Source organism: Macaca thibetana, chromosome 10 (assembly GCF_024542745.1).
Source record: "Macaca thibetana thibetana isolate TM-01 chromosome 10, ASM2454274v1, whole genome shotgun sequence".
NCBI classification, from domain to species: domain Eukaryota; kingdom Metazoa; phylum Chordata; class Mammalia; order Primates; family Cercopithecidae; genus Macaca; species Macaca thibetana.
The window spans coordinates 89,214,366-89,237,247 of record NC_065587.1 but is presented as its reverse complement, the minus strand read 5'-3'; the positions used below and the strand labels follow the sequence as shown (position 1 = coordinate 89,237,247).

General features: G+C 39.2%; 1 protein-coding gene across 4 annotated transcripts in view; it reads left to right on the top strand.

Annotated features, from left to right (window-relative positions):
• The window catches only part of RALGAPA2 (Ral GTPase activating protein catalytic subunit alpha 2), a 321,485-nt gene that overhangs the window by 150,809 nt on the left and 147,794 nt on the right, over positions 1-22,882 (top strand). For all 4 annotated transcript variants that reach the window (XM_050745426.1, XM_050745427.1, XM_050745428.1 and 1 more), the window contains one exon: positions 14,360-14,488. In XM_050745426.1, coding sequence (XP_050601383.1) covers positions 14,360-14,488 — 129 coding nt within the window. The remainder of the gene's footprint in view (positions 1-14,359; positions 14,489-22,882) is intronic.

Genomic DNA, 22,882 nt, shown 5'->3' with positions numbered 1-22,882 from the left:
ACCTGTAAGAGCATCTTTTCTCATTTAGAATTCGATAAAGACTTCAAGAAATGTTACATTTTTCTCCAGGCGCAGAGGCACTGAGAGACACAGGGACATTTCAAGTGCTGAAGTTATACTTGGGGAAGGAGGATACATTAACTCCCATTTAGAGAGGAATGATTTTTGAATATAAGAGATTTAAATCCTGACTGTGGTGTATAATTCATAAAGGGGAGACTTGGATAGATGGAAATAATGTCAAGAAAAGCATTTTAAATTGCAGTTTTTGTTTCTGTGACAAAAGCGCTCTCCTAGTGGGGAATAATCTCTTTTTGTCTGTTGATTTCTTTTTTAATACATAACAATAAGTGGTATTGTGGTAATTGCAGATTGTTCAGCTATTAATGCTATTTACTGAAACGCATTTTAAAGATAACATTGTTTTCTAAAGAAGCAATAAACAACAGTTTTTCTTTTGTTCTCCCATGGAAAAAAATATCCTTTAGTAGGTATTTGTGGGCTAAAGAAATGTTAGCAAAAGAGAGCCTTTTAATAATAAGACATTAAAACAAAATACCTACCATTTTCCTGTGTGCTGGAGTCTAGTTGAACACATGCAGCATGGTCCCTTCATCAAGACCCAATGCCTTGTGCCACCTATTTGCTTCCCTTCCTTGGTTCCCATGGCATACCCGCTGTTCCCATCATGCAGGAGCCCTGTGCTCTCCGTGGCCTCACTCTTAGCTATGAGTAGCTCTCCCCTCCCCTAACAAGTCATTGCTGGAAGGCAGGGGCTGCCTCAGAGCCTCACAGCAACTAACGTGGTACCTTCAACTCAGTTAGCACTTGAGGATTTCAAATGATCCTGGAAAATAAATATTTTAATAAGATCATGAATAAAAGTTGCTGTTATTTAATAAAAATAATAATTACGAACTTTGGAATTTACAAAATGCTTTCTCCTTTGCTCTTTTGAAAAGTATAACAGGGCATGATGCATTTTCATTCCCATTTTACAGATGATGAAATTGTTGTTCAGAAGGTAAAGTATCTGCCCAAGTTCAGAGAGCAAATTGTATCTTTTACTGGAATTTTATCTTTAAAGCCCTCCTCCTTCTATTTCCGCATTAGCTAAAAAATCTACACTTAAAACACCTTCATTTAAAAAAAAAAGTTGTGTTTAAGCCCCTAAAATGAATTTTGTTATGTGTACATTGAAAATCAAAATGTAAAATAAGTATTCCTAGAATTTGAAGCAGCAAGCCATTTGTCCACTATTTAGAGGTCGATTGACCTCTTTGCTTTCTGCCATGGTGAAATTTGTATATGGTGGGCTTTTCATCATAGGATGGACGGGACAGGTGTAGTGTCTGGTTTGTGGGTATTGCCGTTTTGCTAATGGATCTGGCCTGAGGTTTCTCCATAAGCAGGTTGATAGAGCTGGCTTCCTTTGGGATTGTTCTCTCAAATTTAAGCCATTCTTGAGAGCTCTTTGTCTAAATACAAATTGTCTAAATGGGAGGGGTGGGAGATTGTCATTCTAATTCATCCAGGCCTCCACCCACATTAGTGGAGACTCCCAGAATTGAATGACCACAGGGTTGCCCTCTGTTTTTTTGCAGAACACAAAAATGTTGAGAGCTTCAGTTTTGCTGCTTTGTGCAGGGGGAGTAATTTTACTTGTAAGAAAATAAACTAGAGAGCATGCATTTTGTGTTTTCTTAGAATGAAAAGAATGGATAATAATCATATTCTAACACTAATCTCCTTACTGATATGGGAACAAACCAGAAGATGTGGGAAGTAACAAACAGAAATCATTTTTCTATTGTTAATCTGTTCTTGGGCATAGGCTGGGACACATCCTGGCAAAAGTCAGTACCATGAAGCAGACTCGTTTTCACCCAAACCTGAGAGCCAGGCTTCCTGATTTCACCTTATGAGAAGGAAGCATGTTTAAATGCATGGGACATGCTAGTCTGTGATGGCATTAGAAGCCCTGAGCTTTTTTTTTTTTTTTTTTTTTTTTTTTTTAAGCAGAGTTGAGATCACAGATAAATGAGCATAGAAGCCACAAAGAACTGGTGTATGTTCTCTAGTGTTCATTTTCAGGGAAGAATGGGAATCTTAATTTGTTGCTGGAATCTTGGTAAATTTCTTTTTTTTTTTCCCCCCAAAAGATCTTTCTAATGCATTTCCCCTCAGCGCCCCGAGCCTCCTCACATAATTCCACACCCCCTTATCCCCCATGCCCAGTAATTTCCTAAGAAGATGGCTTTGGTGGAAGACCTGTCTTTATTTTGAAGTTAGCATTTTATAAGCCATTTCCTTCATCTGATAATACTTCTATGAGAGTAGGAGTTGTGTGTTTATTTTTGGAAGCATATTTTTAAGCTGAAGCAATCATTTGTTGACTTCACTTGAAAGTATAGTTTTAAAAGATGTTATTTGCATTTTTAAATGATTATTAGGTAAAGTGAGTGAGATGAAAGAAGAATTCATGTTTCAAAACTAAGTAAGTCCTCAAAATAGTGCTGTGCAGTCTGGGCGTGGTGGCTCATCCCTGTAATTCCAGCACTTTGGGAGGCCCAGGCGAGTGGATCACCTGAGGTCAGGAGTTCAAGACCAGCCTGGCCAACATGGTGAAGCCCCATCTCTACGAAAAATACAGAAAATTAGTCGGGTGTAGTGGCGGATGCCTGTAATTCCAGCTGCTTGTGAGGCTGAGGCCGGAGAATTGCTTGAACCCGGGAGGCGGAGGTTGCAGCGAGCCGAGATTGCGCCACTGCACTCCAGCCTGGGCAATGAGAGCGAAACTTCGTCTCAAAAAGACAAAAAAAAATAGTGCTGTGCACTATATATGAGGCCCATTATTCAGGAATATTAGATGGTGCTTCATTGACCCTGACTTAACATTTTCCCTTCCTGTAAGGAGCAGACATGCTTTGGTTTGTGTTTGAACCTTGCTGGTAACTACAGTTCTGGCCTTGATTGATACCGTTCTCTGTGTCTGTTAAATTAAAAGATTGAATGATGATCTCTTGGATCTCTTTTCTAAGTTTTTGTGGTTCCAAAGGAATAAATTAAATACCTTTGTTACCCAAATTCAGTAGTGTTGTGTTTACCCTACTGATGTTTTCTACTTCATTCTGCGGGTAACATAGTGTGCAGTTGGGTCCTAATCTAGATTCCAACATTAGAATGAGAAGATTATTTTACTTGGCATGATTGGCAGTGTTGATTAAATCTTTACTGTGCCCTTGCAGCCATGACATTAAGGAACACCTCCCTGACTGTGTTAAGTCTGTGGTTTCACCCAAGTGTTTCTTTTTAATATTCTAAGAAGAATGTATTTCTAGCAGATGCATTCTTGAGACGGTGTGAATAATAAACCTGAGAAAAGTATAGTTTTCTGACTTGGGAGTACCTATATTTGTGTGTGCACATTTGACTCATTTTGGCTATTCTTACCTTAGTATTTACTTACATGATTATACACTGTTAAGTGCATTCTACTTACCCTTTTTTTTTTTTTTTTTTTTTTTTTTTTTTTGAGATGAAGTCTCCCTCTGTCACCCAGGCCGGAGTGCAGTGGCACAATCTTGGCTCACTGCAACCTCCGCCTCCCAGGTTCAAGCAATTCACTGCCTCAGCCACCTGAGTAGCTGGGATTACAGGTGCCCACCACCACACCTGGCTAATTTTTTTATTTTTAGTAGAGATGGGGTTTCACCGTCTTGGCCAGGCTGGTCTTGAACTCCTGACCTCAGGTGATCCACCCACCTCGACCTCCCAAAGTGCTGTGATTACAGGCATGAGCCACCACGCTCGGCCACCCATCGTTTTATCTGTGATGGCACTGACCCTGTTTTTGCTTCTGCTAGAGAATATTGTAAAGCTGTAGAGGAGGGGGTGGAGGAGACAAACAGAGACACTTGCCTCAGTTTAGCCTCTTCTAAGACAAGCAGCTGGGCATCTCAGAAAAAGATTTTAGTATCCTCCTACCCCAGCCCTCCCTCATCCCCAATGCCCAGTAACTTTTTTTTTTTTTTTTTTTTTTTTTTCTGGTGCTGTATGAATGCCTTTCTGGGTAGACTTATCCCTGAGCTTTGGCCATGAGGCCTGATCTTCTTTTGGAGTGCTGTACCAGCGTCTAGCACTTAGAACACCTTACACATGAGTCTGATGCAACTGAGTCGCTTCCACTGTTATCACTTACTGGCAACAACTTGTTGAAGCCCTCATTTGCTAAAGCCTCATTGTGAGGATTTAATAACTGCTCTTGAGCATCTGCATCAACCTCATTAAGCAAGCCTGTTGTACAAACTGTAATAGTGTAGATTTGAAGCTTATCAGGGTCATGACTAAGACAGTCATTACATAGTCAGGCCACAGCATCTTCAAGGCACTGTTGGTGCAGCTGGTAAGTCACTTCTTTCCATGACCTTACAACAGTTTTCCTCATCTTATGGAATTATAAATGTGCCAGAATTTCCTAATAGGTTTGCCCTCTCCCTGTCAGTCTCCTCAGTGAGCTGTGAAGTGCCCATTATAGGAAGCACACGTGAAAGACAGCAGCCCCTCTCGATCTGTGGGCTTCAGGCAGGGTGTTATGTTGGTCAGAGAAAAGGGGCTTTATGTTTTGTTCATATAGCAAAGGACTTGGAGCTGAGGGAGCGAGCTGATTCATGTGATGGAGAATCATTTCTTTCTTAGAGGCCCTGATCTCACAGCACCCTGAGCATCCTTGCAGAAAGCACTCATTTGCTGCTGCAAAAATGTATTGCAAAAAGGTTGCTCTGGGCTTGTTTGCCACATCATAGGCTCTGGCTTTCTTCTCACCAAAGAAATAACAGGCATTTCCATTTTAAACTCTGATGTTCTCCCTAAGATCAGGGGCAAGACAAGGATGTCTTTTCTCACCACGTTTCAACAGTGTACCAGAGATTCTAGACAGGGAAATTAGGTAAGAAAATGAAATAAAAGCCATTCAGACTAGAAAGGAAAATGAAAGATATGTATATTGAAAGACTGTATGATCTTGTATTTGGAAAAGCTCAAGAAATACACACACACTTAAAAAGGAAACCTACTAGAAATAATAAATTATGTAAGATTGCAGGATACAAGATCAATATGTAAAAATCAACTGTATTTTTATACAGCAGAAATAGACAATTTGGAAATGAAATTAAGAAAGCAATCATATTTACAGTAGCACCAAGAAGAATAAAATACTTAGGAATAAATTTAACCCAGGACTTGCAAGATGTATACACTGAAAACTGCAAACCTTGCCATAGGACATTAAAAACTACCTAAATAAATGGAAAAATATCTGTGGATCAGGAGACTTAATATTATTAAGATAACAATACTCTCCAAAGTGATATGTAGCTTCCATACAATCCCTATCAAAATTTCAATGGTGTTTTTTGCAGAAATGGAAAAACTGATCCTAAATTTCATATGGAATTGCAGGGAATCCTGAATAACCAAAGCCTTCTCAAAAAGGAACAAAATTAGAGAATTACTAGTTTCCTATTTCAAAAGATCCTAAAAAGCTAGAGTAATCCAAACAGTGTGGTCCTGGTAAAAGGTTAGACATATAGATCAATGGAATAGAATTGAGAGTCTAGAAGTAAACTTATACACCCATAGTCAGCTGATTTTTTGACAAGGGTGCAAAGACAATTCAGTTGGAAAAGAATAGTCAATTCAACAGGTGATGCTGAGACAACTGGATACTCACATGCAAATGGATGAAGTTGGACCCCTACCTCACACCATATACACAGATTAACTCAAAATGGTTCTATGTCCTAAATATAAGAGCTAAAATGGCAAAACTCTTAGAAAGGAAAGGACTAAATCTCCATGACCTTGGATTTGCCAATAGACTTTTAGATATGAAACCAAATATGCAAGCAACAGAAGAAAAAATGGATAAATTATCACTCATCAAAATTAAAATCTTTTGTGCTTCAAAAGATGCTGTCAAGCAAGTGAAACTACAACCCACAAAATATTTGAAATTATATAGCTGATTAGGGCCTAGTATCCAGAATATATAAAGAAGTCTTACACAGCCAGGCATAATGGCTCATGCCTGTTATCCCAACACTTTCGGAGGCTGAGACAGGTGGATTGCTTGAGGCCAGGGATTTGAGACCTGCCTGGACAACGTGGTGAAACCCCACCTCTAACAAAAATACAAAAATTAGCCAGTCTTATGACCTAGTCTCAAAAATAAACAAATAAATGAAAATTTTAAAAATTAAGGAAGTCTTACAACTCAGCAACAAAAAGACAGCCCAAATAAAAAATGGGTGAAAGATATAGACTTAAACTTCTCCAGAGAAGATATAAAAATGGCCAAGAAGAAAAAGAAAAGGTGCTTAGCATCATTATTCACCAGAGAAATTCAAATCAAAACCAGTCAAAAGGTAGAAACAGCTTAAATGTCCATCAACTGATGAAAAGATGAACAAAATCTCGTATATCGATACAATGGAATATTAATTTGAAGGAATTAAGTATTATTAACTAAGAAGGAATAAAGTATTATGTGCCACAACATGGATGAACCTTGAAAACATGTTAAGTAAAAGAAACCATACACAAAATGCGATATATATTGTAAGATTCCATATTCTGAAATATCCGGGGTAGGCAGATTCATGGAGACAGGAAGTAGACTAGTAGTTGCCAGTTACTGGGTATGTGAGAAATGGGAAATAGCTGCTGGTGGGTATAGGCTTCATTTTGGGGTAATGAAATGCTCCCAAATTAGTGGTGATGGTTGCACAATTCTGTGAATACACTAAAAACTACTGAATTGTACACTTTATAGGGTGAACTTCATTATATATGAATATATATCTTGAAGCTGTTACTAAGAGAAAGAGGCAGGTTAGACATATTAGTGACTTATCAACTTCTTTATAAAATAAAATTCATGTACAGTGTTCCTTAAGTAAATCTATATCCCACATGTTTTGAAGCAGAACATTCCATCTTCATCTGTTTAAAGGCCAGCCAAGTTTTTCTTTATAGATAAGCAGTTATAAAAAATATTCAAGGTTCTCCTTTTGGGCTTGAGCATCACAGTGCCTTTTTCTGCCATCTGTCCACTTGTTCTGTCGCTCCTGAAATCCTGATACTGTGCAAATGCTCAGAACAGCTCCTGTGGCCTGAGGAATTTGTTGCGTGTTTCCCATTCCCTAAGGCATGCTGCTGTCAAGGAAATTCAGTGTCTTCTTCATAGCAGTTCTGCTGGTGAGAAGTTCTAGGTATTATGTTTTGTTTGGTTTTGGTTTTTTTAAAGACATGTTCCCTATCTGTCGCCTGGGCTGGAATGCAGTCTTACAATTACAGCTCATTGCAGCCTTGATGTCCCAGGCTCAAGTGATCCTCCCAGCTCATCTTCCCAAGTAGCTGGGACCACAGGAGTTTACCACACCACACCTGGGTAATTTTTTTTATTTTTTATAGAGGCAGGGTCTTGATATGTCGCCCAGGCTGGTTTTGAACTCCTGGGCTCAAATGATCCCCTGCCTTGGCTTCCTAAAGTGCTAGAATTATAGGTATGAGCTACCATGCCCAGCCACTAGGCAGTTTTGATTCTCTAGGTGCAGAACCCAATTACTCTGTCCTGTAATATTTCTCCTGACTTTTGTAACATAGTTGTACTCTAGGAAGTCACATTGTGTACAACACTTGTTAAAATCTCTGCTTTTTTCCCCAGGCAGATGTACCAAGTTAGCCATTTTAATACATAATGTAAAGCACGTACCACATGTTTGGCCCCAATCATCAAAGTAATTGATGTAATCAGCTTTGTCCTGCTATCTTTTTATTCTCAGCGACTTTTCTGGAAATGAAGTATTGGTGCCGTGCTCTGCCGTGTTGTTTTGTTTTTTTTTTTAAAAGGTCATGTTGATTTGATTTATTTTTTAATCATCAGAAGCCAGTAGCAACTTGTGGTATGTAAAGTATGTCCTTGTGCCCTAAGCTGAAGGAGCAGAGACCCACTAGCAGAAATGAGAGAATCAGGCTTTGGAGCTTTGAGGTATCTTCAAATCTGGTCTTCTGGTAACTAAAAATTTCTCGTCACTCAGCATTTCTGAACGTCAGGCGGGCAATAACTAATACTTAAAAATATGTCCAGAAGTACTACAGGATCGTGGCTGTCTTCATTGTTAAAGTTTAAATTATAATCATATTTAGTATGAATGTATTCCTCTGCGTTCACATTTTTTATAATTAATTATCCAAGTATAGAATGAATCATACCTTTTTGTTAGCCAGATTACTGGGATAAACGGATCCCAACCTTACCCTCTTTACCAAATAAAAGAGCTTCCTATAGAATTTCCTGGGTAAAAGACAGGCATCTTCTCTAAAAAACAGTGATTAATTCATCTAACTGTGTAGTGTTTAGTTTATTTTAAGTAAAAAGTTAAATGAGGAATTGAGTGATTTTTCATATGCAGATTTTATTTCTTGATGATTGTGTCTGGCCTCGTGGAGGGACGGAGTGACTTTAGGTGGAATAACCGGATCTGTTTGCTCTTGAGAAGCAGGCGCGAGTCCACGAAGGAAAGGCAGGGAGACAGATGGCTGGCTATTGTGTTACAACCATCATCTGCTGGGCCCTGAGCAAATATTAAGTGAATAATATATATGTAATTGGTGTGAAAGTACAGTTGCAACATTTCTAATACGGTTTGGAGGAGGGCTACTTCTTGAACATTTGTGTTTTATAGAATGCTAAGTTGAAATGTTTTTGTTTTTAGGGTTAATCCATTTTAAACTGCTTTAAAGTGAACATTTTTCCTCCATTTTGACACCACTGTGCAATATTTTGAATTGAAATGGCCTGTAATCGCCCTTTTTTATTTTCCATAACAACATGAGCACTAAATTATAGCTGTGCAATTATGTAAACAATGGAAATGCTTCCAGAATGAATCCTTCCTTTTAAATTTTCATTTTGTGTAATTGTTGGAAGGTTTGGAGCCATAATAAACAAAATTATTTTACACATTTATCGCTCTAAAGGTCAATTATAAGGGAACTAAAGAAACAACACTATGCAAAATGAATAAACCAATTTCTGTTGCCATCACCATATGTTTTTCTTATCACTTATGGTTTTTCCAGTTACTGTGTACATAGCATTCAATTAAAGCGATTCATTTACCAGGCTGAATATGGTTTGTGTTTATAGAACTGTGCTTTGGAGGAGAGGAAACAACACGCCTCTATTTGAATTACCTGATTTTTTGCAAGATCAGTGATAAGAGACAGATGTTCTCACCAGTTACTTTCTCATAACCACAATCTTTTGATAAGCTGCAAATTCACAATTATCATCTTAGTGATCTTTTCACACTCAACATATAGTATGCACTTGGACTTCTAACCAGAACAAGAGAAAAATACTGGTTTGGTGATCTGTTCACTATATTGCAACATTTTGCAGAATGAATTTTAATTTCTTTGAACAAAAGCATGTGAAAGATCTTTGTCTATGTGTCATATGTTCAACTCTCAAAAATAAACCTCATTTTATTTTAGATTCCATATATCATTGAGCCTATTGTTTAGTTTGTGGTTTAGTCTATTTAACGTGTGAAAAAGAAACTAATTCTTGCTATAAAACTAACTTGAACTTCTTTGTATTAAGTTCTAGAACTCCTAGAAAAATGAATCCTAGAAAATCTAAGATGATAATTTTCCTGTTTTTCTTTTAGTATTTGCCTTGTAAAACATTGTGGCTAATTGCCGTAATGCTTTGTTAAGAGTGTTGCTTGAAAGCACTAATTTCTAGAACTTTTGAATTTCTGGGATAATGTGTGATCTAAGAGGCTTGTTTGTGTGCCACCTTTGAAGTGTCTTAAACTATTCTTTCTGTAGATCAGCAAAGTAATAGTTCACTGAATTATATAAACTACACCTGTAAAGTAAATTTTACAAAGTAAAACTCTTCAGAGTCCTTCTCTTTTTGAAAAATAATTATTTAATTGCTACTCTATTTACTTCTTTATGGCTCTTTTCATTTTACAAAGGCGTATGTTCTTATCTGCTATCCCATTACATACAACTCCGTAAGGGAGTATCATTCCATTTTATGGAAGAGAAGCATGAAGCTCTGGGTATGACTTGATCTGCCCACAGTCACACAAGGTTTTGAACCTAGGCCTCATGGCTCAAGTTCTAGAGTTCTTTTCACCATGCTAGAGTGCAGGGCTGTTTCTCACTAGCCATCTCAGTGGAGGCAGCGCTGAATAGCATCGAATCACACAGTACAAAGGATGGCCCGTTTCCTCCTCTCTGCAGGTCCTTGTGATACTCTTAGGTAGGCCAGCTGGAGTTGAGAGAAGTAGTTCTCTCACACCACCCTGACATTGCATTCTGTGCTCATATTTAACAAGGAGAGCTGGTCTCAGACCCAGAGTCTTCATCAGAGGATGATATTTTTAGCAAAAATTTAGCAGCATTGGTTACTATCATTGTATTACTTGAGTTACTTTTTACTTATGAAAAAGGATACACATAAGTTTTTCAGAACAATTGGGCCATTATTCTAAGCAAAGTAACTCGGGAATGGAAAACCAAACATTGTATGTTCTCTCTCCTAAGTGGGAGCTAGCTCTGAGTATGCAGAGGCATAAGAATAATACAGTGGACTTTGGGGACTTGGGGGAAAGGGTGGGAGATGGTGAGGGACAAAAGACTACAAATTGGGTACAGTGTTTACTGCTCGGGTGGTAGGTGCACCAAAATCTCACAAATCATCACTAAAGAACTTACTCATCTGACCAAATAGCACCTGTTCCCCAAAAACCTATGGAAATAAAAAAATTAAAACATGAGTCACTTTGAAAACCCTGTTAGGCAAGTAATGTTCACTTTGGACAGGGAGATGGCAAAAGGCATGAGGGTTGCATATGAATGACTGATGTCTGAGAGCATCATCCTGTCCCATGTATATATAAAGCCCTGGAGGCTGTAAGGGAGGTTTCAGATTTTTATTATATTTTTCAAAGACTCCTGTTATAGCTGTGTCTTAATGTATGGTGGGGAAGGTGAAAGAAGGATTCTACTGAGTTAGGAAATCAGTGGGGCATTTTGTGGATGTCCTGCTGCTGGGAATATGCAGTGGCTCTTCTTTGAGTACCACATGGTTATTCCTAATTTTAAAATGTTATCACAAAGATACAATCTTCGAGTTGTTCCATTTCAGTGTGGAGAAGCAACATAAGCAGGCATATGGCCATAATTTGGCTGACTGGTCATATAGTTCCCTCTTTAACCCCCCCACTTACTCTCCCCCAGTGCTGTCTTTGGCGACTTCACACAGGCGCTGTGTCTCCTCAGGGCGCTGTCTTACGTGGGTGGCAGGGTAGGGTAGGCTAGCCATCTGTTATTTTGCCCTCTTTTTCCAACCTTCTTGCTCATAGTAGCAGGTTCCGTTGAAGTGATTGGCTGAAGTCCAGGGAGTGGGGGAGCCATGTGACTTTATCTCAGCTACATGCCTATCTACTGTCTTTAGCATCAGTATAGCAACTGAGTAATATTTTTTGAATGCCCTATTTCACAGATTATTGCCTTTATACGTACAAATCTTATGATGCAAAATGGATTCATTTACAAATTGTGGTGTTAGCTTGTTAAAGGATTTAGTTCATAATTCCCATAAATTTAGCCTAGAAAAGCATTTTTTAATTAAAACTCTAAATTCCAGTGGTGAAAATGGGCTTATTTGATTCAAATATGTGCTAAAGATTTTTAAAGCCCGCAAGCTTCAAGGTTTAGTTTCCCATCTCAACAGATGGAATTAACACAAACATAACAAAGTTAACATCATGGTTGTTTGCATTATTAATCTTCAAATGCATGGCATTCTGCTACCTTGCTAGCCAGGTTTGCACGAATCCTTTCATTGCAACATATGTCAACAGAAATGTGCTTCCATCTGCTGCCGGATAGCTTGATGCCTGATATTCCGAGACAAGGCCCAGCACAATGAGTACCTCTGTGAGTAATTACAGGTGTGTGGTGAGGAGCCTAGGGCATTAATCAGAGGCTTAATTATGAAAAAGGTGGATCTTTTGTTCCACTCTTGGATCCTGAGTTTACCACACACTTTCTAAACTGTAGCATCCATCTGCTCGGTCCCTTAGAATGTTTGCCTTGACTGATACGGACCTTAAAGTGTATCAAAGGACGTGATTAAAGTAGGCTTAAACATTAACCTGGAAGAAGCGTGGTTCATGGATTTTTTCCCTTCCTTCCTTCCTTTTTTACTTATCTATCTATCTGTTTATTTCTGGTGTAGGAAAAAAGTCTGCTGAAATGCTAAAACTTTGAATTAGTACTTGCTAAACTATTTACTATATGTGAACTCTACTGAATTAAGCATTATACAGTAATTTTAAGAATGTAAAGGTCAAGATTTGTAGAAACTAAGACCCATGTAAGGAAAAAAAGTCTTAGGAAAAATGGTTTGTGAACATATACAAATTTTTTTAGGAAGATAAGTTGTTAAATAAAGTTATTTTTATTATGACAGACTTAACATGTTAGAATTTAGCATGTAACTACTGCTTTGCTCTAATGTGATACTGATAGAATTAAATCAGGATTATTTTTAAGGATTTTTAAGATAACCACACTGAAATCTAAGAAAAGAAACTAGGATTTTGTGTGTGTGTGTGTGTGTGTGTGTGTGTGTGTGTGTGTGTGTGTGTTTTTGCTTCTTACTCTTATATTGAGACTATAATAAGTTGTGAAACTATAAGTCACGTAACTATATAGTCATGTAACATTTTAGTCAGTGGCAAACCACATATATGATGGTGGTCCTATAAGATTATAGTGCTGTATTTTTACTGAACCTTTTCTGTGTCTAGATGTGGTTTGATATGCAGATAATTTCCATTGTGTTACAATTGCCTGTACTATTCGGTATAGTAACATGTTGTGCACATTTTTAGCCTGGATGTGTAGTAGGCATCTATCATCTAGGTTTGCGTAAGTCACTCTACGATGTTCACAAGATGATGAAATTGCCTAACAGCACATTTCTTAGAATGTATCCTCGTCATAAAGTGACACGACTGTACTTCAGTGTGTGTTTTGATTAATGTACATGGCCAACAGCTGCATAAGTTTGTGATTTGTGGTTTTCTTACAAATTCCTGTTACACACACACACACACACACACACACACACACACACACTTGCACAGATGGCTTCAGAGATGTGGCCTGGCCATGGATGGCATGAATGCTGTCCAGTGGTGGACCCCTGATCTGCCACAGGCAAGAATTAGATATCTGCTTCAGACCAGAGCCGGGGGTGAGGGGCATCCAGCCATCAGTGAGAGGCCATCACAGACACAGGAACACAAGGTGTCTAGGGCAGATGATACTCTTCACACTGCACTCTGTGCAAAAGGCCACTAGTGCACTTTGTACTTGCACCGAGATCACACATATATTCAGAACCATGCTGATTCCCTGACCTTAGCATTTCACTCATTACAACATTACCTTCACACACTGCATATTCCCATTTCTTTTTTTTTTTTTTTTTTTGAGACGGAGTCTCGCTCTGTCTCCCGGGCTGGAGTTGCAGTGGCCGGATCTCAGCTCACTGCAAGCTCCGCCTCCCGGGTTCACGCCATTCTCCTGCCTCAGCCTCCCGAGTAGCTAGGACTACAGGCGCCGCCACCTCGCCCGGCTAGTTTTTTGTATTTTTTTAGTAGAGACGGGGTTTCACCATGTTCACCAGGTTGGTCTCGATCTCCTGACCTCGTGATCCACCCGTCTCGGCCTCCCAAAGTGCTGGGATTACAGGCTTGAGCCACCGCGCCCGGCCATATTCCCATTTCTTAACACATAAAACTATCTGAAGAGTGAAATTGTCCATCTCGTTGCCTACTTTAAGATATTTTAATGTAACTGTGTGCTTTAACTGTGGCAAATTGAAAGCTAAAGACAGGACATCTGTTTTGTTTTAGTGATAGATATTTGAGGGTTTTAATTGCATATTTACCTCGTTACTCCTGTAGCTTGTCCAAGGAGCCTACCTTTACATGGAAGACAGAAGAAATGTCTAGTCTCAGAGTCATGGTTTAGATTTTGCATAATTCATCTTACAACTTGGTGTCTCCAATCTCTCACCTTTAAAATGGGTACAATAACCCTTGGAGTAGCTCAGTTTCCAATATCTCTTTCATTGAAAATTTTCTGTGATCTGTGCTGTCTTAGATTATTATACAGTGGTCATATGTACCACTACAAACACTACTTTGGAATTTTGTGTTTGAACATTACAATTGTGTTTTCTTATCTTCCCTTTTAGGATATCTTAAACACCATCATAAGGCACTGTCCACCCCGCTTTTTCTCCCTGGGTTTTCCTGGCTTCTCAATGCTGGTGGGGGACTTCATCACAGCCGCTGCCAGGGTCCTTAGCACAGACATGTTGACGGTGAGTATGACAATGCTCAGCATCCCAGCTCCCAAGAGGCTTCACAATCGCTAACAAGGTTCAGATTTCTCCACTCTTAACAGGTGTTGACTCATTAGTGCAATGTGAAACTGGGCTCTCAGGGTAGATACCCTGGCAGCTGATGTGTGAAATTGTAGGATAAGATGACACACTGGTATTGGAAAGGCGTTTCATCAAAAGGCCAAAGTGTGAGAAATCATATCCTCACTAATATTTCAGCACATTTACACAGTCGGAAGCAGGACTTGTCTCTTAGAATATTATTAGCATTTTCCAGTAAATGTTGGCACAGACATAAATGTCTAAAATAGAGAGTTTTAAAATGTACATTAGCAGTATGATTTTTTAAAATTAAGTCTTGGTTATTATAAGTCTCATAGAAAATGTTTTCTTAAAATGTTAGAACACTAAAATCTTAACTAGAAGTGAATATGTATTCTCTTAATAACATGCCAGAATACCTTGGCAGAATTTTTGTAATAAAAAATTGGAAGTGGACTTAATGATCAGTAAGGGCTGCAGAAAAATTTATTTTTACTCTCTACATTTACCTTTACTACTAAGACAGTATCTTTTTCTTTTCTTTTCTTTTTTTGTTGTTGTTTTTCTTTTTTTTTTTTGAGACGGAGTCTCACGCTGTTGCCCAGGCTGGAGTGCAGTGGCGCGATCTCGGCTCACTGCAAGCTCCGCCTCCTGGGTTCACGCCATTCTCCTGCCTCAGCCTCCTGAGTAGCTAGGACTACAGGCGCCCTCCACCGCGCCTGGCTAATTTTTTGTATTTTTAGTAGAGACGGGGTTTCACTGTGGTCTCGATCTCCTGACCTTGTGATCCGCCCGCCTCGGCCTCCCAAAGTGCTGGGATTACAGGCTTGAGCCACCACGCCCGGCTGTTGTTGTTTTTCAAGAGACAGGGTCCCATTCATTCTCCACCCAGGCTGAAGCGCAGTGGTGCTATCATGCCTAGATCACTGTAACCTCAAACTCCTGAGGTCAAGTGATCCTCCCACCTCAGCCTCCTGAGTAGTTAGGACTGCAGATACACACCACCATGCCCGGCTGATTTTTAAATTTTTTGTAGAGATTGGAGTCCCTCCATGTTTCCCGGATTGGTCTCAAACTCCTAGCCTTAAATGATCCTCCTGCCTCAGCCTCTAAAATGTTAAGATTACAGGTGTGAGCCACTGCACATGGCCAAAGCAATATCTTAATGCCTTTTTGAGAGAATACTGTTATACATTTAAAATGAAAGGACCTTTTCCATTTGTGCTCTTTAAGCTGTTACATATTCAGAGTTATTTTTGCCTCTTCAAATGGTATAAATAAAATTAGCTTTACTATTTGCTACGCATTGGTATCGAAATCAGTGTGGCCATCCAACAACCTAAAGCTTGTTTGATATGTGATTACTTTTTCACTTTACTTATTTCTTCTTTTCAGGGTAAATTCAAACTTCAAGCCCTTGGTTTTAAATTAAACTGTTTAAAAATACTTCCTGTAGCTGGTATTTCATGTTGGTGCTTTCACACACTAACTTTTTCTTATAAAGATAAATTAGAAAACAAAGAGAAGTGAAAAGAGACAGGAGCAAAAGGGAAGAAAGGTAAAAGAGAAGAAGAGGCCAGGCATGGTGGCGTAAGTATAGTTACAGCTATAGGAGACTCAGGAAGCCGAGGTGGGAGAATCACTTGAGATCAGGAGTTTGAGTTCAGCCTGGAATCGCCACACTGTCTTCCACTATGGTTGAACTAATTAACACTCCCACCAACAGTGTAAAAGTGTTCCTATTTCTCCACATCCTCTCCAGCATCTATTGTTTCCTGACTTTTTTTTTTTCTTTTGAGACAGAGTCTTGCTCTGTCACCCAGTAGCTGGGACAACAGGCACCTTCCACCACACCCAGCTAAGTTTTGGTATTTTTAGTAGAGACAGGGTTTCACCGTGTTAGCCAGGATGGTCTCAATCTCCTGACCTCGTGATCCACCCGCCTGGGCCTCCCAAAGTGCTGGGATAACAAGCATGAGCCACCATGCCCGGCCTATTGTCTCCTGACTTTTTAATGCTTCTAACTGGTGTGAGGTGGTATCTCATTGTGGTTTTTTTGATTTGCATTTCTCTAATGACCAGTGATGATGAGCTTTTTTTCATGTTTGTTGGCCACATAAATGTTTTCATTTGAGAAATATCTGTTCATAATCTTCACCAATTTTCTGACGGGGTTGTTTTTTTTTTTCTTACAAATTTGTTTAAGTTCCTGCCAGGCTCGGTAGCTCATGCCTGTAATCTCAACACTTTAGGAAGCTGAGGCAGGCAGATCATGAGGTCAAGAGATTGAGACCATCCCGGTTAACACAGTGAAACCCCGTCTCTAATAAAATTTAAAAACATTAGCTGGGTGTAGTGGCACACGCCTGTAGTCCCAGCTATATTCAGGAGGCTGAGGCAGGAGAATCGCTTGAACCTGGGAGGCAGAGATTGCAGCGAGCCGAGATCGCGCCACTGCACTCCAGCCTGGGTGACAGAGCGCGACTCCCTCTAAAAAAAAATGCTTTAAGTTCCTTGTAGATTCTGGATATTAGCCCTTTGATGGTTAGATTGCAAAATTTTTCTCCCATTCTGTAGGTTTTCTCTTCACTCTGATGATAGTTTCTTTTGCTGTGCAGAAGCTCTTTAATTTAATTAGGTCCCATTTGTCAATTTTGGCTTTTGTTGCAGTTGCTTTTTGTGTTTAGGTCATGAAGTCTTTACCAATGCCTATGTCCTGAATGATATTGCCTAGGTTTTTTTCTAGGGTTTTTATGGTTTTAGGTTTTATGTTTAAATCTTCAATACATCTTGAGTTAATTTTTGTATAAGGTGTAAGGAAGGAGTCCAGTTTCAGTTTTCTGCATATGGCTAGCCAGTTTTCCCAACACCATTTATTAAATAGGGAATCCTTTCCCCATTGCTTGTTTTTGTCAGATTTGTCAAAGATCAGATGGTTTTAGATGTGTAGTGTTATTTCTGAGGCCTCTGTTTTGTTCCATTGGTCTATATGTCTGTTTTGGTACCAGTGCCATGCTGTTCTGGTTACTGTATCCTTGTACTAGAGTTTGAAGTCAGGTATCGTGATGCCTCCAGCTTTGTTCTTTTTGGTTAGGATTGTCTTGGCTATGTGGGCTCGTTTTTGGTTCCATATGAAATTTAAAGTAGTTTTTTCTAATTCTGTGAGGAAAGTCAATGGTACCTTGATGGGAATAGTATTGAATCTATAAATTACTTTGGGCAGTGTGGCCATTTTCATGATATTGATTCTTCCTATCCTTGAGCATGGAGTGTTTTTCCATTTGTTTGTGTCCTCTCTTATTTCCTTGAGCAGTTCACATCCCTTGTAAATTGTATTCCTAGGTGTTTTATTCTCTTTGTAGCAGTTGTAAATGGGAGTTCACTCATGATTTGGCTCTCTGCTTGTCTATTATTGGTGTATAGGAATGCTCGTGATTTTTGCACATTGATTTTGTATCCTGAGACTTTGCTGAAGTTTCTTATCAGCTTAAGGAGTTTTTGGGCTGAGAAGATGGGGTTTTCTAAATATACAATCATGTTATCTGCAAACAGATAATTTGACTTCCTCTCTTCCTATTTGAATATGCTTTGATTCTTTCTCTTGCCTGATTGCCCTTAAAGTAGCCTTACAGACATACATTTGGCTAATAGTACAGTAGCCCCATTTTATCCTCAGTTTCACTTTCTGATATCAGTTACCACAGTTAGTGGTGTCCAAAAATATTAAATGGAAGGTTCTAGAAATAATTCAGAGTTTTAAATTGCACACCATTCTGAGTAGCATGATGAAACCTTGAGCTGTCCTGGCCCATCTTGTCCGGGACATGGATCATTGCTTTGTCCAGTGGATCCACGTGGTATCTGCTACGCACCCATTAGTCACTTAGTGGCCATATCTGTTACCAGGTGGACTGCTGTGATATCACAGTCCTTGTGTTCAGGTAATCTTTATTTTACATAATAGCCCCAAAGCGCAGGAGTAGTGATGCTGTCATATTGTTATTATTGTTCTATTTCGTTATTAGCTGTTATTGCTAATCTCTTACTGTGCTTAATTTATAAATTAAAATTTTTTCAAAGATATGTATGTATTGCAAAAACAATAGTATATATAGGGTTTGGTACTATCCACAGTTTCAGTCATCCACTGAGGGGTCTTAGAATGTATCCCCTTTAAAAAAGAGGGAACTGCTGTATATGAAAAATGCTCAAGATCACCAGGGAAATGCAAATTAAGATCACAATGAGATAATTACCTCCCTGTTAGGATGGCTTTCACCAAAAAGACAAAAGATAAGTGTTGGCAAGGATGTGGAGGAAAGAGAACTCTTGTACACGTTAAAAAAAAAATTCTCCTTTTATTTGAATTCATTATATATTGCCTAGATTGCAATATATAATGTCCATTTATTGCTCCATTCCCTCTGTGATCACCACTTACCAAAACAGTGATTCTTCCTTATTTGAGGCCTCTGACAGAAAAAACTAGGATGAGATTTGACATCACAACCAACACATCCCCAAAGACACAAGTTAAAAACCTATTGATAGGGATCAATATGTATATTAAAACAATATGTATATCAAAATATTACGTTGTATATACTTTAAATATATAATTTTTTTTTTTTTAAGGTGGAGTCTCACTCTTTTGCCCAGGCTGGAGTGCAGTGGCACAATCTCGGCTCACTGCAACCTCCGCCTCCTGGGTTCAAGCAATTATCCTGCCTCAGCCTCCTGTGTAGCTGGGATTACAGGTGCCCGCCACCAGGCCAAGCTAATTTTTATATTTTTAGTAGAGATGGGGTTTTACCATGTTGGTCAGGCTGGTCTCGAACCCCTGACCTCCTGATCCACCCACCTCGGCCTCCCAAAGTGCTGGGATTACAGGTGTGAGCCACCACGCCCGGCCCATAAATTTTTATTAATTATACTTTAGTAAAGCTGGAAAGAAAGAATCAACACAATAGAGACTACTCAAATCAAAGATGGTATAAAGATAAATGTAAAGGTCAAATTCACATAAAAAAGTGTTGCCAAGGTAGGAAAATAAATAACCAAGAAATAACCAGAACCTGGAAAAACACAAACTAGAAAATGTGGAGGGAAGAAAGTACTGAAATATAAACCAGGAATGTGCTTCAAAAAATTCAGAAAGGATGAAATACAAAACCAGCTTGCAATAAAGAAAAAAGTGTTATGTTCTTTGAAACTACAATAAAAGAGACATGAGTGCCTTATCTTTTAAGCCTTTTAAAGGCATCGAATTTGCTTGGTCTTTAACACATATATCAATGTTACATAATATTATATACATTTTTCTTTACTATCTGCCTGAGGTATGATAGTAGGAATAAATGTTACAGCCATGAATTGCTTTTTAATTCTGTTTTCAAATATTGCACATGAGTGTTTGGGTTAGTAAATGGTTGGGTACTGGGTATGCTAATCATACCATTTTTTCTACACATTTTCATCCCCTTGTACACTTTCGGTGGGAAGGTAAATTGGTACAGCCATTATGGAAAACAGTATGGAGGTTTCTCAGAAAGTTGAAAATAGAACTACCATATGACCCAGCAATCCCACTTCTGGGTATATATCCAAAGGAATTGAAATCAGTATGTTGAAGAAATATCTGCACTCTCATGTTCAGTGTAGCAGCATTCACAATAGCCGAGATATGAAAGCAACTTAAATGTCTATTGACAGATGAATGGATAAAGGAAATGTACATATCTCCAGTGGAATATTATTCAGCCTTCAAAAAACAAAGGAAATTCTGTTGTTTGCAACAGCTTGAATGAACCATTTTTCCAAATGAAAGAAGCCAAACTCAGAAAGACAAATACTGTGTGGTGTCACTTATATGTGGAATCTAAAAAAGTCCAACTCCTAGAAGCAGAGAGTAGAATGGTGGTTCCCAGGGGCTGTGGTTGGGGTGGGGGGAGATGGGGTGATGTTTCTCAGTGGTCAAAAGTTTCAGTTATGCCGAATGAATGAGTTCTGGAGATCTCAGTGTGGTCACTATAGTTAATAATACTATATTATAAACTTGAAATTTTCTAAGAGAGTAGATCTTAAATGTTCACAACTCACGCATAAAGGAACTAACTATATGAGGTGATATATTAATTCACTTGTTTGTGGTAATCATTTCACTATGTATATGTATATGTATATCAAAATATTATGTTGTATATACTTTAAATATATAAATTTTTATTCATTATACTTTAGTAAAGTTGAAAAAAAGAATCAACACAAAATTAATAAAGTAGCCTTCCAAAATGTTTTTTTAAAAGAGAGAGAATATGAATGAGAATGTGAATCTAAGAGTTACATGAAGGAACCACACTCTGAGTGTTAGTACTTTCTTGTTTAAACTTGAGGTTAAAATTGTAGAGGAACTGATGAAAGGTGTTTGGGCTGGAGCATACTTGCTCAGTCAGAATTTTCAGTTAGCACAAGGTAATTACCAGTTTGAAGTACCCCTGCTAGGTAGGTCTGCCCCACTGAGGCAGTAGGGGAGGGAGATGCACAGATGGCTTGCCCAAGTCACCAAGAGATGAGGAGAAGCTTGTGCGCAGCAACATTATTTGTAACGGCCAAAACCTAGAGCCAATCCAAATGCCCATCAGCAATAGAAACAGATAAATTATGGTGTGTACATAAGATGGATTATTATATACAATGAAAACACAGGATCGGTTACATAACATAATGAATGAAAGAAGTCAGACACAAAAGAACATATACTCTAATTTCATTTATTTAATTGAAAAACCAGACACAACCAATCTGTGGTGTTACAGCAGAATGCGGTTACTTTGGGGGAGGGGAGGCTATCATGGGAGGGGCACAAAGAGGACTTCTGTGGGTTGGTAATGATATTCTTCCTGTTGTCTGTCTCTACGTCCTCAGGGCTCCGACCTCTGTCATCACTTCTCTCTCTGTGCACTCCACAAAGACGCATGCATTCAGTTCCTCTGAACACATCTGAGTTGTCATCCCAGACTTTTCTCTCCTAACCTCAGGACAAGCATTTCAAAAAGTCTTCTTCAGAACAGTAATCTCCCCAGATACTCTGGGGGAAAGGGAAGGAAGAAAGCCAGGTTCATAGTCAAGTAATTTTGGGAAATACACTTCTTCACTTGGAAATTCACAGCGTACAGTAACACGTTAAACGCTTCTATTTAATTGTGCTTAGACAAATGTCTCTGCAACGTCTTTTTCCTGGGAGTCTTTATTTTTGCCCTTTCACAGTTGCTGTGGCCCTAGTGGAACATACTTTGGAGACAACTGCTTCTGACCCTTTCAGCCTCCCGTCTCATGGGCACCTGCCTCTTCCCTACTCAGCTGGCTCCCTCACCCACCACCAGCCTGCCTGATTTCTACTCCCCTCTGTGGCCCTTAGCAGCAGTTTGTTTTAGGTTTCTTAAACATCCTGAGCAGAACCAGTCCTTGCCTCATCCCATAGAATAGCTCTGCCGCGCTTTATATTGCCTTTTATTTACCTGTGTACTTACGGGAACCAAGCTAGGTAAAAAATGAAGGACTGGGCTCCCGTGCTATGTTGCTCTCCTAGCAGGTGCTTCACTGAATTGTGTATAGCTGTTATTTGCCTCTCCTCCCCTACCTCACATACCGTGCCTCATCTCTCTGAGAGAGTAAAACTCTCTAATTTTATAGCCTAAGTGCTTAACTATAGGCTCAGTCTGGACCTGGGGCTAGATGGCCTCAGTTCAAATCCAGGGTGATCACTTAGGAGCCATATGGCATTGAAAAGCTACTTAACTTCTTTGAGTGTCAGTTTTCTCACTGGAAAATGAAAACAATAGCCTCTCCTTCATTGGCTTGGTGAGGGGACTTTATGAGGAAATGTCTGTACAGCACTTAGAAGAGTGCCTACCACAGAGTGAGAACTCCTTAAATGTGAGCTTTCATTGTTTTAATTATTACATAATAGTAGACAGATAGATGGACAGATAGGTAAGTAGACTGATGACAGACCTGTGTAATCCCCTATTCTTGGCTAACCACAGCTGCTGTTGTTGACTGAATTGAAATCTAGTGAAATGCCTTTTTTCTTTTTTTTGAGACGGAGTCTCACTCTGTTGCCTACGCTGGAGTGCAGTGGCACCATTTGGTGCAACCTCCATCTCCTGCAACCTCCATCTCCTGGGTTCAAGCAAGTCTCCTGCCTCAGCCTCCTGAGTAGCTGGGATTACAGCTGCCCACCACCACGCCTGGCTAACTGGCTAGTTTTTGTATTTTTAGTAGAGATGAGATTTCACCATGTTGGCCAGGCTGGTCTTGAACTCCTGACCT